This window comes from Gossypium raimondii, chromosome 2 (genome assembly GCF_025698545.1).
Source record: "Gossypium raimondii isolate GPD5lz chromosome 2, ASM2569854v1, whole genome shotgun sequence".
Taxonomy (NCBI): domain Eukaryota; kingdom Viridiplantae; phylum Streptophyta; class Magnoliopsida; order Malvales; family Malvaceae; genus Gossypium; species Gossypium raimondii.
This window is the reverse complement of record NC_068566.1, coordinates 9401085-9416113: the sequence shown is the minus strand read 5'-3', so window position 1 is coordinate 9416113 and position 15029 is coordinate 9401085. Positions and strand designations below refer to the sequence as shown.

At 31.9% G+C, this 15029-nt stretch overlaps 1 protein-coding gene and 1 non-coding gene across 3 annotated transcripts; both read right to left on the bottom strand.

Moving 5' to 3' along the window:
• Nucleotides 1-1276: 1276 nt before the first annotated feature.
• LOC105787978 (F-box/kelch-repeat protein At5g60570) lies at nucleotides 1277-5016 on the bottom strand. Of its 2 annotated transcripts, none has more exons than XM_012614628.2 (2): nucleotides 4711-5016; nucleotides 1277-2860 (listed from the first exon to the last, which is right to left on the bottom strand). In XM_012614628.2, the coding sequence occupies exon 2, from the start codon at nucleotides 2828-2830 to the stop codon at nucleotides 1448-1450; it is 1383 nt and encodes a 460-aa protein (XP_012470082.2). In that variant the 5' UTR covers nucleotides 2831-2860; nucleotides 4711-5016; the 3' UTR covers nucleotides 1277-1447. The 2 variants fall into 2 exon arrangements, with proteins under 2 accessions (XP_012470082.2, XP_012470084.2); XM_012614630.2 differs by having other exon boundaries at nucleotides 1277-2853.
• Nucleotides 5017-14720: 9704 nt separating this feature from the next.
• Nucleotides 14721-14827, bottom strand: LOC128039357 (small nucleolar RNA R71). Its single transcript, XR_008193861.1, has one exon. It is a non-coding gene; the product is annotated as a small nucleolar RNA R71 (small nucleolar RNA).
• Between the last annotated feature and the right edge of the window lie 202 nt (nucleotides 14828-15029).

Sequence of the window (15029 nt, the reverse complement as noted above, 5' to 3'; positions counted from 1 at the left end):
ATTTGAAAACTAACCTTGATTTGAACTCAAAATTCGAAAAAAAATCGAGTTGACTCGAATAACTCTATTTGTTTAACTCGAAATTCGAATTTTTTTCAATTGTTTCAAGTCGAATCAAGTTTAGTTCACCCCTAATAACAATTGATATATTATATGTAGTTAAACGTGCATGTATACTATTTTTTAATATAATATGTACTAAATGTAATCATATCCAACATTATAAAATAAATTCATATTAATTATAATATTTATTTTAATTATATAAATATTAATTAATTTTTTAAAAGTAAATTAATTGAGTTGATCAAATAATAAAGACAATAAACATAAAATTAAATATTTATATAATCTCACCACATTTTGGTTAGGTTTATAGATGAAAAAAACATAATTCAAGATAAACTAAATGCGATTTAATAGAATTTTTATATTTAATTTTAAAATATAAATTATTATGTTTTTATATGACAGTTATTAAATTGATGGTTAAAGCATGAGTTCATAGGATTCGAGTTCTTAGATTCGAACTTTATTGAGAAGCATTTAATTTGTAACCATTGCATATCCTTAAATGAAAATGAAAGAAAGAGAACAAAGCTTGTGACAAATTGCAAGCCATAAATGCATATACAAAATCACCCTTACAAAAATAAAGAAAAAGCAAAATGATTGATCCACAAAATAGCAAACCTACTATTACTTTCAAAAACTTATCGTCCTCCCTCCCTACCAAATATCTCTTTATAGTAGCAAACAGATCAGAGCATATTCCGACCCTTCTAATAATTTTTCCCGTATCAAATAATTCAAACCTTATCCTGCCTTTAGCCCTAACTAAACCCACTTATTTACTACCCGATAGCCTACAACTTGCTCTCCTGCCCTTTACAGCCAGTAACACAATGTCCTCCCTACTCTCTTTTTATCTTGCTAGTACAATTATTGACCTTCCCTCCGATAACTCTCAAAGACAAATAATAACTCTTATCTTGCTAGCCCTTTCAATCAAACATCCTACACTACAACTCAAACAACAAAACTTTCAGAACCATCCACAATTAGATTAAGAGCATGAAAATGCAATACAAGGAAGAAAAAGAACAAATCACTGTATTAAAAGGAGTACCTACCTTCAGGTTGTTTGAATCCATGTCGAAGACTTGCGTGGTAAACATTACGAGAAACGAATTCAATGCCAAAGTACAAGATAAATGGAACCAGTCATTACTTGGTATGAGGTTAATGCTTGCAATAGAGGGATCAACACAATCAGTTGATAACTTTAAGAAATTGATTCGAGGTCAATTATTCTTCTGAATCATAAAATGGGAAAAAGAACAATAAAATTAATGATACTGAGACAATAAAAATTATAACAGATAGAGGATCGTTGATCTTGGTCTTCCAGATGTCGATGTTTGCACCAAAGATGCGGCAACTCTCATTAACAGCCCATTACCGCACAATTATACACAAAAGCACCTGCCCGTGCCTTGACAGCAAGCACATTCCACTCTTGTCCATCCCTGTTTCCCTCCTCTGGATTCCAAGAATGCAGAACAATTACTCCATCATCATGCCCTCCATGACCTCCAGCTCCTATTACTAGTAAACTGTTTCCGCATGCTTTAAATGCCAGCCCCCAACCGTAGGAAGAGTCCGCCCTCACAGGTAGTCTCTTCACAACACTCCATGAGTTATTAACCTTATCATATTTCTTAACTTCATTAGTTGCTTGATCAGCAGAGTAAAGCTGATTATTTACAACAGCAACTAAAGGAGGTGAACGCATAGCAGGATGAAACGTACCTGCATCGCGACCAGGGTACATATTTTCTATCCTCCTCCATGACCTTGTCTCAATATTGTACTCTTCACCACAAGTCAAACAATCTGTATGACTTGACATGCCCCCAATCACATAAAACTTCCCATCCATAAAAAATCCCGAACATAGTTTACGCGGGAAGTTCATGTCGGGCAATGTTTGCCAAGTACCTACTTCAGAATTGTAGAGTTCAGCAGATTGTAGGACATTGCCATTCTTATCACTTCCCCCAGCAACAATGGCTATCTCCCCAAGGCTGCTAGAACCAAACAGACAACGAGGCAAATTCATTAGGGGGCATTTAGACCAATTGTGGGTAACCAAACTATACATCCAAATAGCAAATCCTGACAACTCACGACCAAATACAAGTAAGTCACTCCCCACTGCAAGAGATTCCTTGTCAGCACAAGTAAAACAATCATCACATGGAATCCTAGGTAATCTCATCCATTTCTGTCTCATAGGATCAAAAGCTTCCCAAGGCATCATATTACAGGCCAAATAAACCCAGTGTTCAATTATGCCAAGCTGACGTCTCAGTTTATATAAATATCCACTGCCTATAAGTGACCTAAATTTTCTGTTTAAACAGGCCAGATTTGGATAGTTGGATCTGCTGCTCCATGCCAGTATGTCCAGTGCCATGTCATCATTAAGACCGGGTAGTAGACTGTTATCCGATGATTGTCCACCATGATTTTCTCCCGATCTTACCACAATTATAGGTTTTTTTCCATTTAGTCCCATGTAGCCAAAAGTTAAAGCATGCACTTCCTTGTCCAGCAAATCTTGCCCAACACCTTTTGTATTAGTTTTATGAACTAAGAGAAGATATGCCAATAAATGCCAATCATCTGGTGAAATTCTCAAATTCTGATTGGAAGGCAGCGGAAGCTGCAATGAGACATGACTTTGCAAACCAGCCATTACAGGTGATTCATGTTCTACACCTTCTACTTTCATCTTTGGCTGCTTAAGTGAATCTCGGAACACCATTTGAGAGAATGTGCAGTACACAACTATTCCCTAGAAAAGGGGAAAAAATTAGATAAAAAAAAGTGATAATACCAAAAAGAAAATCCACAAAATATAATCCATTATAAGATTATTGTATCAAATTTTTCTTTATCAATCTTGTTATCCTACCAAAGGATAGGCTTCCTTCTATCTCAATGCTTAATTTTAAACCAATGTTTTCCCTCCTTAGAAGGGAACAGCACTGTCGATAAAAAGGCAAACAGCTTTAATACAGCCAATGAGCTTCTAAACTTTTCTGGTCACTAGTCAAATTAATGAAAACAAGATTATATTCCATAGAGGACATATGTTGCCAAGGGATAAAGGTACACTCCAGGTGCTAAAAACCCTTGTATTGCCTCAGGCAGAAGGGGCAAAAAAAAGTTCACCTGATTGAAGTAAGGTGCAATATGCATGCATATGCATATATGTGTATGTGGTGTGTATATGTAAGGTTAAGCAATAAAATTATGATAAAACACTTTTATCCAATTTATCTACAAAACAAGGAACTTTTTTATTGTTGGCCAATATGCAAAAGTTCCTATTGGTTCCATGTCTGCTGTTCAATACACAAATATTACAAAATAGAGTTTTGATAATATCCCATTTCTTACAAGTAAAGGTACATCTAATGAAAAAGTTCAAAACAAAAGCAATTAAAGAGAACTTCAATTAGGCGGATTTTATATGCCCATCGCCTTACAAAAAAGCACGCCTACGCACACTAGGCGAGCGCCTAATCAAATGTGCCTCGCCCAAAAGGGTCTGAGGTCCTTTGGTTGTCTGAAGCTAAGGCGCAAAAGCATAGCCACACCTTGACAAGACAGTATGGTTCAATAACTTAACAATGCATCACTTCAGTATCATCTTCCTATGGGCAAATTAACAGATCATATAGACTCATAAAAAGATCAAGCCTGAGATTGCACTGCCATTGATACGAATATACCCAGGAAAACCAAAAATGAGTAGATGTTGCAACAAAATCTGCATGAAAGCAGTATCAAGAACGCAAGCAATATTGCCTAAGACTAACTCAAATCAAAGCTTCAGCCCATTAATGTCCCTTTTTTATTCAAAAGAAGCAGGACAGACATGAATAACAACTTTTAAAACAACACTTCATCATATAAAACAACACTTTCCCATCTAAACGCAGCGCTGACTATTCATTTCCTGCTTCCAAATGTAAACAGTGCTTCAATCCTTGGAGGAACTGACCCCAGGAACAAATTTTTTTCCATAACTCTTACTCTAATAGAAAAGAATCATTTACTTTTATTAGACACCTAAAAAGTGAAAGATAAATTTCTTTATTTGAAGGGTCAAAATGGACACATGGAAAACTTATAGCACCACGTAGAGATTTTCAAGTTTTTCTTTGTTTTTTACACACGATGTGGCAAAAATAGGAGGCATGCCATCCCAAAAATGGAACTGGAGACCTTCAAGATGGGGAGCCTTAAGTTCTAATCAGTGGCATGTCATCGCCAATGGATAGGATATGTGTGTTAAATATGATAATTATCTGCTAAAATTCTGAAATGTCTTGAAAATTGTTGACGGTTAGTAGTTACTGCTATAACTCTCCATTTGTTCTTGTCATCCACTCTTACACTTAATTATAAACTCAAGATATCTGATAATCCAACATGCAATTTTTACTTGATTCTAGGGAAAAAATCATATCAGAAACATACAAAGCCCAGAAAAATTCAACAAGAAAAAAAAAAAGGAAACAACGTATTTGAAAAATAAAACAAGAAATGAAATGAATTCTACAACTGAAGCTAAAATCTAGCAAATCTTAACATGTAACGAATTAAGATTGAAGTCAAAGAATAATCAGTCCTCACCTTAAGTGAATCAAAATCCGACAAAATTCTTTCGCTCACAGAAATTTCCACGAAAACCGATCTGTGACGAAAAATTCAAAGGAAGGAAAAAAAAACAAAACCCCAAATTCGCATTACTCTACAGCTTCGATTACCCCCCAAATTCTCTCTCTCCCTTATTTTAAGCTTAGGAATCTTATTCCCATATATAGTAAAATATTTATAAATATAATTATGTGAAGAGGATTTTTATCATTTTTCACTTTCTCTCTGAACGCTAGAGAGAGATTTCTTTTATTGGAAAAAGTAATTACTCCTCTCAATAATAATCTCCCATATCATTAACCTAGTGGCGGACCATGTATTACATATATTAATTAAAATATAGTTTATTTTAGTTTAAATATTCAATTTTTTTAAATAATTGATGACATATACAACAAATTGAAAATAATAATATAAAATAGATAGGTTAAAAATAAAGAAATTGAAATACTATTAATACAATAGTTGGTATATATCTTTTACTTTATATATTAAAGAGATACGTTTTAAATTTATAATGAGATAATATATTAATTTTAATGTATAAAATTATCATTATAATTTAAATTATTCAAAAGATAATATATAAACTTTATATATAATTTTTCAAAATAAATTTTTTACTAATCCATGCATCTTTTGAGAAAAATTTGAATAGTTACTTAAGGTTTCTAAAAAATTATTGAAAGAATATATAAAATTTGAAAATAAAATTACAAAAGAGAACGAACTTTTAAAGCCTATTAGGTTTATTTTCTTCTCATATTTTTAAAATTTTATATTTTTTTATTTTCTTACCTAAAAACTTTAGATAAAATTATTTAACCCTTTTAAATTTTACTTAATATTTCAAATTTTATTTATTTAAAATTGATATAAAAATATAATAATTTAATGATGTCCACGAAACCAATTAAAAATTTGACTAAGGCAAGTGCACCTAGAGGTGTGCATGGGCCGGGCTGGGCTAGGTTTGGGCCGGGCCCAACTAAAAATTTAGGTCCATTTGCTAGGCCCAGCCCGAAAAATAGGTTTAAAATTTTGCCCAAGCCCAACCCGGATAAAAATGTTAAAACTCAGGCTCAACCCGGCCTGCCCATATTTAAAATGGTAGCAAAATAGGGAGAAAATAATATTTAAAAAATAATTTTTTTTGTCTTTTAGTGAATTCGAGCCAGGCCTGGCCTTGGCCAAAAATGTCTTACCCGAGGCCCGGCTCGTTTTTTAAATGAGCCTTATTTTTTTGTCCAAGCCCATTTTTCGAGCCTATATTTTTGCCCAAACCCTCCCACATTTCGGGCGGGACTTCGGGTCGGACCAGTTGGCCCAACCCATGAACAAGTCTAAGTGCACCTATTAATTAATAATATAGTTAAGGTGAGCAAAGATATCGTTCCTACGAATACTAGAAGTACTAGTAATTACTGTCTTTCTATTATTTAATCGATAAATTCGAGTGATGGATTAAAACTAAAATTAACTATATTAATTAACTACGAATACAACAAAGAATAATTCAGGAAAATAAATGATTAACAACCAAGAAGCGAAACAATATCCAGGAAAGAATTCACCTAGACTTCATCTGTCACTATCAATCTAAATTACACAATTTCTTCACTTAGTGTCTTGATCAGTAGAAATTCCTAAATTATGCTAATATCTCTTTCGAGAGTAAGAGCAACTGACTCTAGGTTGATTAATTGAAATTTCTTTCTAATTAAAACCCCTATTATCGTATTAACTTGACTTATGAATTCCCCTATTAGATTTGACTCTAATCTGGTAGATTTATGTCGTTTTATTTCTAGGATTGTATGCAACTCCACTCAATTACGTTAGATCTACTCTTAAATAGGGTCTATTCCTCCTCTGATTTAAGCACATCAAACATAGATCAATAATCTAGAAATATTAAAATAAGAATTAAGCACAGATAATTGAGAACAATATCTAAGTATTTATTGCGTAAAATAAAAATCAAACGACAGAATTCATCATAGGGTTCATCTCCCTAGGTATTTAGAAAATTAGTTCATGCTTGCAAATAAAAACTTCCTAAAGACAGTATATCCGAAAGAAATAAAAAAACTCATTACAATATCTTGAGAAATCAACTGGGAGTCTTTAATCTTGACTGAAATCTGCTATAGAATGGGTTTCAATGGTGTTTTTCGAGTTGCTTCCTTGAATATTCTATGATGGGTCACTCCTATCTTCATATTTTTTTCATATATATATGTCTTAGAATACCCGAAAAATTTAAAAATCGTGTTTTCTCTCAGTTTAGGGTCCAAATTTGTGAAATTTACATGACCTGCCAAATGGACATATGGCAGCTTCTATGGCTCACACGACCGTGTGGTAGCTTGTGTGGCTCACACGACCGTGTGGCTAGGCCGTGTGAAAAGGGTTAGCCTATGTGCCTCTTATAACTCACTCCGATTTTCCGATTTTCACTTGTTTTTCGCTCCTTTTGCTCCCAAGTGCTCTCCTAAGTATAAAAACATGAATTTAAAATATTAGAAGCATAAAATTCACCATTAACATAGAATAATCACCCAAAAACTCATTAAGAATAAGATTAAAACATATTACTTTTAGCACCTATCATTTAACACAAAATTTGTCCATGTGTCATTAATAAAAGATGTCCACATCAACTTTGATCTAAAATTTTGTAATATTGTATATTACTTTTCTTACTCAACAATGCACAAATTTAGTTATATGTATCAATTAAAATATATTAAAATTATTTTTACTTTTGTATAAATTTACTTTTATGTTTAATATTATAAATAAATTTGAATTTTTTATATTTTTATATTTTGTAATTTAATATTTTATTTGATTAAAATATTGCGTTAAATTATTATATATACAATTTTCTATATTAAAATTAGATGAAAATATGTTTATGGAATCTATTAAATTTTTATTTATGAAATCTATTTATACTAAATGTTTTAAACTTGTTTATTTTTTAAAACTCAACCCTATAAATATTAATATAAAATTCATATAATGAATCACGAATGAAATTATTTGTAATATTGTAAATATATTACTTGCATAAATGTTAATATAAAATCCATATGGTGAAATTTATTATAATGAAATTCATATAAAATAGTCATTTAACGAATCACAATTAAAGTAAATTAGAATAAAATAGTCATTTAGAATCACAATTTATCATATAACGATTCACAATTTATCATATAACGAATCACAATTAGAATAAAATAGTCATTTAGTATGAACTATAATAAAATCAATTTTTATTTATTAGTTAAAAACTTTTTATTTAAAAAAAGTAAATTGTTAAAGAAATCTAAAAGTAAAGTGCTCCCAAAACTCATTAATAACATAAATTTTATTCTATTTAACACAATCATAAACAGTTAATAAAACTATCTTCATCCAAATGAAAATTGTAGTATATATACTTTATTCCTTTTAAATTTTACAATAACCATGTATGCATGTTTGTGTAAATATTTTAAAATTTTAAAACATTTTAATTCTAAACATAACAAAACTTCAAAAAACTCGTGCATCGCATAAAATGATTGTGCATATTAAAATATGTTATATTTTTGTTAAATTTTTTAAACAAAATTTTCAACATCTCATAAATAAAATGATTTTGAAAAGTGAAAAAAACTCTAATAAGAAGTTTACATTTAAAAAAGTGACTTATTTTGTAACATTTTGATAAATAGACCTATTCATAAATTAAGTTAAAGCTTGAATTTAAAAAGTACATGTGCTTCGCTTGACCCGCCTAAACCATCCAAATAACCCATATTACTATTTTAAAAGGGATAAATATAAAATTATACATGAACTTTGGTCTAATGAGTAATTTTATACACGAACTTTGATGTTGTGCAATTTTATATATTAAATTTCGATTTGATCCCATTCTCTCATATTACTAATATAATTATTGATATAACATCATTTTATGTTTATATATTACATACACAAATAATGATATCTATCCAATATAAAAAATAAATTGATGTATTCATTTCTTTAAATGTGTATGATTGAATCAAAATTAAAGTTTTATTTACACATTTGAACCACAACCAAAGTTTTATGTGTATAATTGCACCAAATCAAAGTTAATGTATAATTTTGAGATTTATCCTTTCAAAAATAATAAAATATATTAATTTATTGTAATATTTATATATTTTAAAATTAAATTTTAAATAAAAATATTTAAAATTTTATTTAATTTAGGCTCGAGGAAAAAAAACTTTGCTGACCATTATTTTGGATGAAAATAATTCATGTCTATGAAATATTTAATTTTATTAAAATTAATTTTAAAATTTATGCCATGAAAATTAACTCCAACTGGTTACATTCTTATTCTTTGTTTTTTTTTTTTCATATTCTAGCCCCTTGATTTCCATTTCATGACATTCCTCCTAGGTAGATTCATTAATGTTAAATTTCTCCAATATTTCTATCATTTCCTTCCGAGTTTTTGTCCAAATACTTCCACCAGTCGTAATGTCAAATTTTCGTTTATTCTGACCGTCCAACCTATAATAGAAATGTTGCATATGAGCTGCGAAGTGTATACCCTCGCCTCATATGGATATGAGAATTGTTTTAAACCTTTCCCAGGTCTGTCCCAATGTTTCAGTAGTACTTTGCTTAAAATAAAATAAATGTGTATAAGTACTTAGTACCTTGGTCATGGGTAATTCTCGGTGAAGTGCACAAACTCAGTCTAAGTAGTAATGGTGTCTGGGGGAAGCGCTTCTAACCATGTTTTTGCCTTCACATCCAGTGTAAATGGAATTAATAACAATTTGCTAGTATCTAGTAGAACGCTTGCTTAAGTAACGGTACTACATATATGATCAAATCTCTGCAAGAATGCTACAGGGCCCTCAGTTTTACGATTTGTAAATATGAAATTTTCATAAATCCATGTTAGTAAAGAAGGATTTAATTCAAAATGTGAGTTATGAATGATAGGATAGGAAATGTTAGATTGTAGAGAGTCTATATCAAACAATGTCCCTAAGACTTGCATAACATTAGTAGTTTTACTTATGGCTAAATAAATCGTATCTATGACTTAAAAAATTTCCTAATTATTCTTTTTGAAGTGAAAAAAGTTAAAATCAAACTAATGACATTGTCTCCCCAGTAATGGCGCCAACAACTTGACCGCCTCCGGACGTACTGACGTCCAAAGTGTGAATACTTCAGTAAAAGATATATCGATGAGGTGGTATCTGTAAGTATACAGGTCCAGTTGTAATATAGCTACAACGGAGTATGTGAGTACTCTGAGGATCGTACCCAACGGAGGCTAGTGTTAGATCAATTTTAACCTGAACACTTAAATATCTAATTAGTACTTTAAATTAGTTATAGTACGAAAACATAATAAAAGGGGTTTTTGATAAATAATAAAATATGATAAGGAAAGAAATAATAAATCAAGAGATCAACAAATAGAATAAATCAAATCTTATTATATGTGATTAGCTCACTTCAGTAATCCCCATCAACTGTCGGTTCAGGTTCCTCGTCAATCAACTAGTCGTTATCCTATCAAGATCTTCCGATCTTTCACTCAAATAACGAGTCAGCAAGGACTACTTATCTTCCGACCTTACAGTCTAGACCGACTTGGGGTGAAGGTGTTCACGGATAGACCATACCAGTCTTGGGTTAATTCCCACCTTGATGACTTCCTAGGGTTGTCAGGCCTAGGGTTTTAGGTTCTTTATTTTCCAAACAGCTAATTCGTTGAGTACCCCTACAAACTAGTTAATGAATCATACCTCCACTCACTAATCCCCCATAGAAGGACTAGTTCCTCATGATTTTCATAAACAATATAAAAACCATATAAAGATAGAACATGAAGAATGAATCGAAGTATAGAGTTTAATAAAACGCCTGATTTGCATTAAGAATTATGTGAATCTACAAGTTTGATTGTCTTCACCAATCAGATCTCTCGAGATAAACAAAGAACAACTTGAAAATAAATCTAAAAACCCAAGAAGATAGAAAGGCTAAACTAAAATTAAAAGTAGAATTCTAGACTAAGTAATTGGTGTCCATAACATGTGAAAAATGAGCCTATGTATAGATTTCAGGTGGCCATCGTCCTTAACCCTAAGTTAGCTGATGTTCTCGAGCTTTAAGTTTGATTGTGCGGACCAAAATGCCCTCTGGCTCATGTTTAATTCCCGTCCAGAGTCGATGTCGTGACATAGGAGTTAGTATATTCCTCTTGGAATATCTTCAGGGGTATGTCGCGACACCCTTAGGTTGTGTTGCAACATCAAAGGTAGTCTCGTGGTTTCGCCATTCTGCTCCCTATTTCGCGACATTGATCATTTTGTGTTGCGACATGACTAGTATTTTAATACACCTTTTAATAGTCTCCTGCACACTTACACAGTTCATTAGCTCTCCCTTAGGTCTTATTCAGCCCCTAAGGTTAATAAAAGACTCAATTTACACATTTTATTGATTTAAAGAAAACTTATAAAAACATAACTAAAACTTAATGAAAATGTTCGCTTTCAAGTTCCTAAAGTGCGGAAATTAGTTTAATCTGCTACACCAAAATCATTGTTCTCGACACCACTGAAAAATGAAATGTTATAAGGAGAATAGATCCTAGATCCATTTATGGATTTATTCACTTGTGACGTTCATAGTGTGGCATACCTAAATCCTGAGTGGATGCAGAATATGTATGCTTGACTCGTATACTTTGATGTAAGTAAAAGCTTGAGTTCAAATAGATAAGGAACTGAAAGCTGGTGAGTTGGGTATACGACTTCTATATTATGTAGCGCCATTCACAGCAATGGAATTCATAGCTCGAGACATGGGTAAATGATATCCTCTCATTGGCATTACATGGTTGATGAAAAGTAAACATGGTCACAGGTTATTTGTCTTTGTGACAAATGACTTGATTATTATTTGATAATAATTGACTTTTATGAAGAAAGATGTAATGGTTACCATGAGATAAAATAGGATCATATTGGGAGAGCGGATGTTATCCCAAAGAGATTAAGGATATCTTATGAAGGTAACATACTTGTAACAAGGTCATTGGACGAGCACTGATCGAGTTGCTTTCATAATGGCATGTCGTTGGAAAGAGCTCAGTCACGATAATATAATGGAATGATTTCATGACTAAATGAGTTTATAATTAATAGGTAAAAAGATGAACCTCAATTACATATGTCCAATCGGTCCTTATGCTAGCTTGTTAAAATCATAAATGAATTGCATTTTGAATTAAATGAACAGAAATGAATAGAAATGGTGAAAATGGAGAAATGAGAAACATTTGAAAATGATTATGGTTTTCTCAAAATGAAAATGAAAATGACTTGGAAATGAATTTATGTTTTTCGACTTAAATGAAGTTTGAAAATGGAAATAAATCATTTGGTCATATGTAAACGGAAAATATATAGGATTTTTCCTATATAATTCATCACCTTTTACTTAAAATTGTTGTTAAAACCAAGTAATTGTTTAATAAATTAATGAAATATGTGAAAATATGAAATTAGGACATAGAAATTATTAAAATGTGATCTTATGTTTTATTATATAGTTTTCATACATAAAATGGCTTATTTTATATTAATTTAAGCGTATTATATTTTTAAGCTATGAAGTGGGCCATACATGATTAAATTAAATAATAAAATATAATGTTATATTTTAATAATTTATTTTAAATATTTCATTAATAAAAATTGGATTTAATTAATTAAATAAATTGATTAATTAAAGTTGTTAAATTAATTTATTGGTCCTCTAAACTATTTGCTATCTTTGACAGGTTTAAGGATTTTCTTCTAATTGCAAAACTGTCCAAGTGGGGACAAAGTCAACCCAATTTTCGGCTGCACATGGCTGATTATAAACCAAATTTTGGTTTAATTATACAAGGTCCTCGAAGAGTTGAAGAAATTAGAGATTTACCTGAAGATTTGCACTTGACCGAGTCGCAGTCTTGAATTGTTGTGGCATCCAAACTGACAAGAGATAAAGGAAAAATCAGCTTGATTTGCTTGATTTATGGTCGGCTAACCATGGGAGATTTTTCAAAGGATGAACACCCCTATTTTTAGTAAACTATCCCATTTTCCTCACCTATAAATAAGACCCTCTCATTCATTCATCCATCATCCCTCACTTCTCATCATTCTCTCCTCTCTCAATTCTCTCAACTCTGTTAGCTCTCACACCTATCACCATCCTTGCATAAAGGATTTCAGCAAATTAGCCTCTTAAAGAGCCTTTGGTCGGCCACCATGGAGAGCCATCAGCAAAGGAGCGAAGGAGCCTCGTCAGTCAGAGTCTTAGGTGACAGCCACTCTGAATTGGGTTTAATCTTTCTCTTCTTTAATTTAATTTAAAGATGTTTGCTATGAGTTCTTTGTTCTTGTTTGCAACAATGATAACTTAATGTCATTTAAGCTAGGATGATTATTTTAATGAAATAATATTTATTTAATTCATGCTTATAATGTTTGTGCCTCAATCGATTATGTTTTCAATTAAAATCAAGTCTGTATTTCGTTCATACGTGATTGAAATGCACCTGAATTAGCTGAGCGATCCTAACCAGACGACGACTAATGGGCGCATAATTGAAATGTGCATGCTCAATTTAGATCCTAACCCGATTAAATTGTAGGTTGCATAACAACCCTAACCAAGCTCTGTTATCTGCATAGTTTTTAGATTTGTGTGATTAAATTGTTTCAAACCTAACACGTCCCTGTTACCTCACACGAATGATAAGAAACCCTTAGTAAATAAGGATCAGTAAAATGCGTATTTACTAAGTAAAGGATTCCGAAAGGATCTAATTTGGTTTCCAAACTCATGAAAGATCGAGTTGCCATAGAATGTTTTTTCTGAATATTATTAAGCATGATGATAATAAATTAAGTTTAATTAAAGTAATTGTCCTAGTTTATTTATGTTATAATTGTTGAAAATTGTGTTTAATTTTGCTAAAATCTACTTCATTCATATAGTCTGCATACTTAGGAAAACTTGCATTAGGGATCATTGCATTTAATTTAATTTAGACACCACTTCTCAACTATATTGTGTTTTTATTTTTTTCAAATTGTTAATATAATTTTACAAGTTAGGTGGCTTAGCACAAGCACAATCCCTCTGGAGACGATAACTCGATACTTACTTATTACTTGATAATGATTGTGTACACTTGCACAAACCCAAGCGTTACAAGTTTTTAGCTTTGTTGCCTGAGATTGTCAACTATTGCCATAGTCATTTTTTTGTGAAATTATTTATTTCAATTTGATTTATTTCTAACATTACTAACTTATTCTTTTTAATTTTTGTGATTTTCTTCTCAAGTGTTTATGAGCAAAGATCGAGTTATCGATTTACTCCCTGTAGACCCTGAAATTGAGCGAACTTTTAGACAAAGAAGACGTGAACGAACAACTCAAAGACAAGTCGAGAGGGATCTTGGAAATTAGAATCAAGACCAAGGTAATGAAGCCGATTATGTACGAAATCCTATCCTCATTGCCGATGATAGAGATCGATGCATAAGACAATATGCTGTGCCACTTTTTAGCGAGTTAAACCCAGGAATTAGAAGGCTAGATATTGAGGCAACCCAGTTTTAATTGAAACCAGTGATGTTTCAAATGCTACAAACGGTGGGCCAATTTAGTGATATGCCCACGGAAGATCCACATATCCACCTTCGATTGTTTATGGAGGTGAGCGATTCATTTAAGATAGCCAGTGTGACTGAAGACGCACTGAGGTTGAAGTTGTTTCCGTACTCATTGCGAGATCGAGCACAAGCATGGCTCAATTCATTGCCACCAAGTTCCATATCTACATGGCAAGAATTAGCAGAGAGATTTTTGGTTAAGTATTTTCCACCTAGCAAAAATGCTAAGTTGAGGAACGAGATCACAACTTTCCAGCAACTAGGTAACGAGTCTTTATATGAGGCTTGGGAGTGATTCAAGGAGTTACTTCGTAAGTATCCTCATCATTGGATTCCTCATTGTATCCAATTGGAGACATTTTATAATGGTCTTAATGCACATACAAGATTTATGGTAGATGCTTCTGCGAATGGTGCAATTTTGTCTAAGTCTTATAATGAGGCTTATGAGATCATCGAGAGGATCGCGAGTAATAACTATCAATTGCCAACAAATCAAACAACTTCAGGAAGACGAGTAGCCAGAGTTCATGAA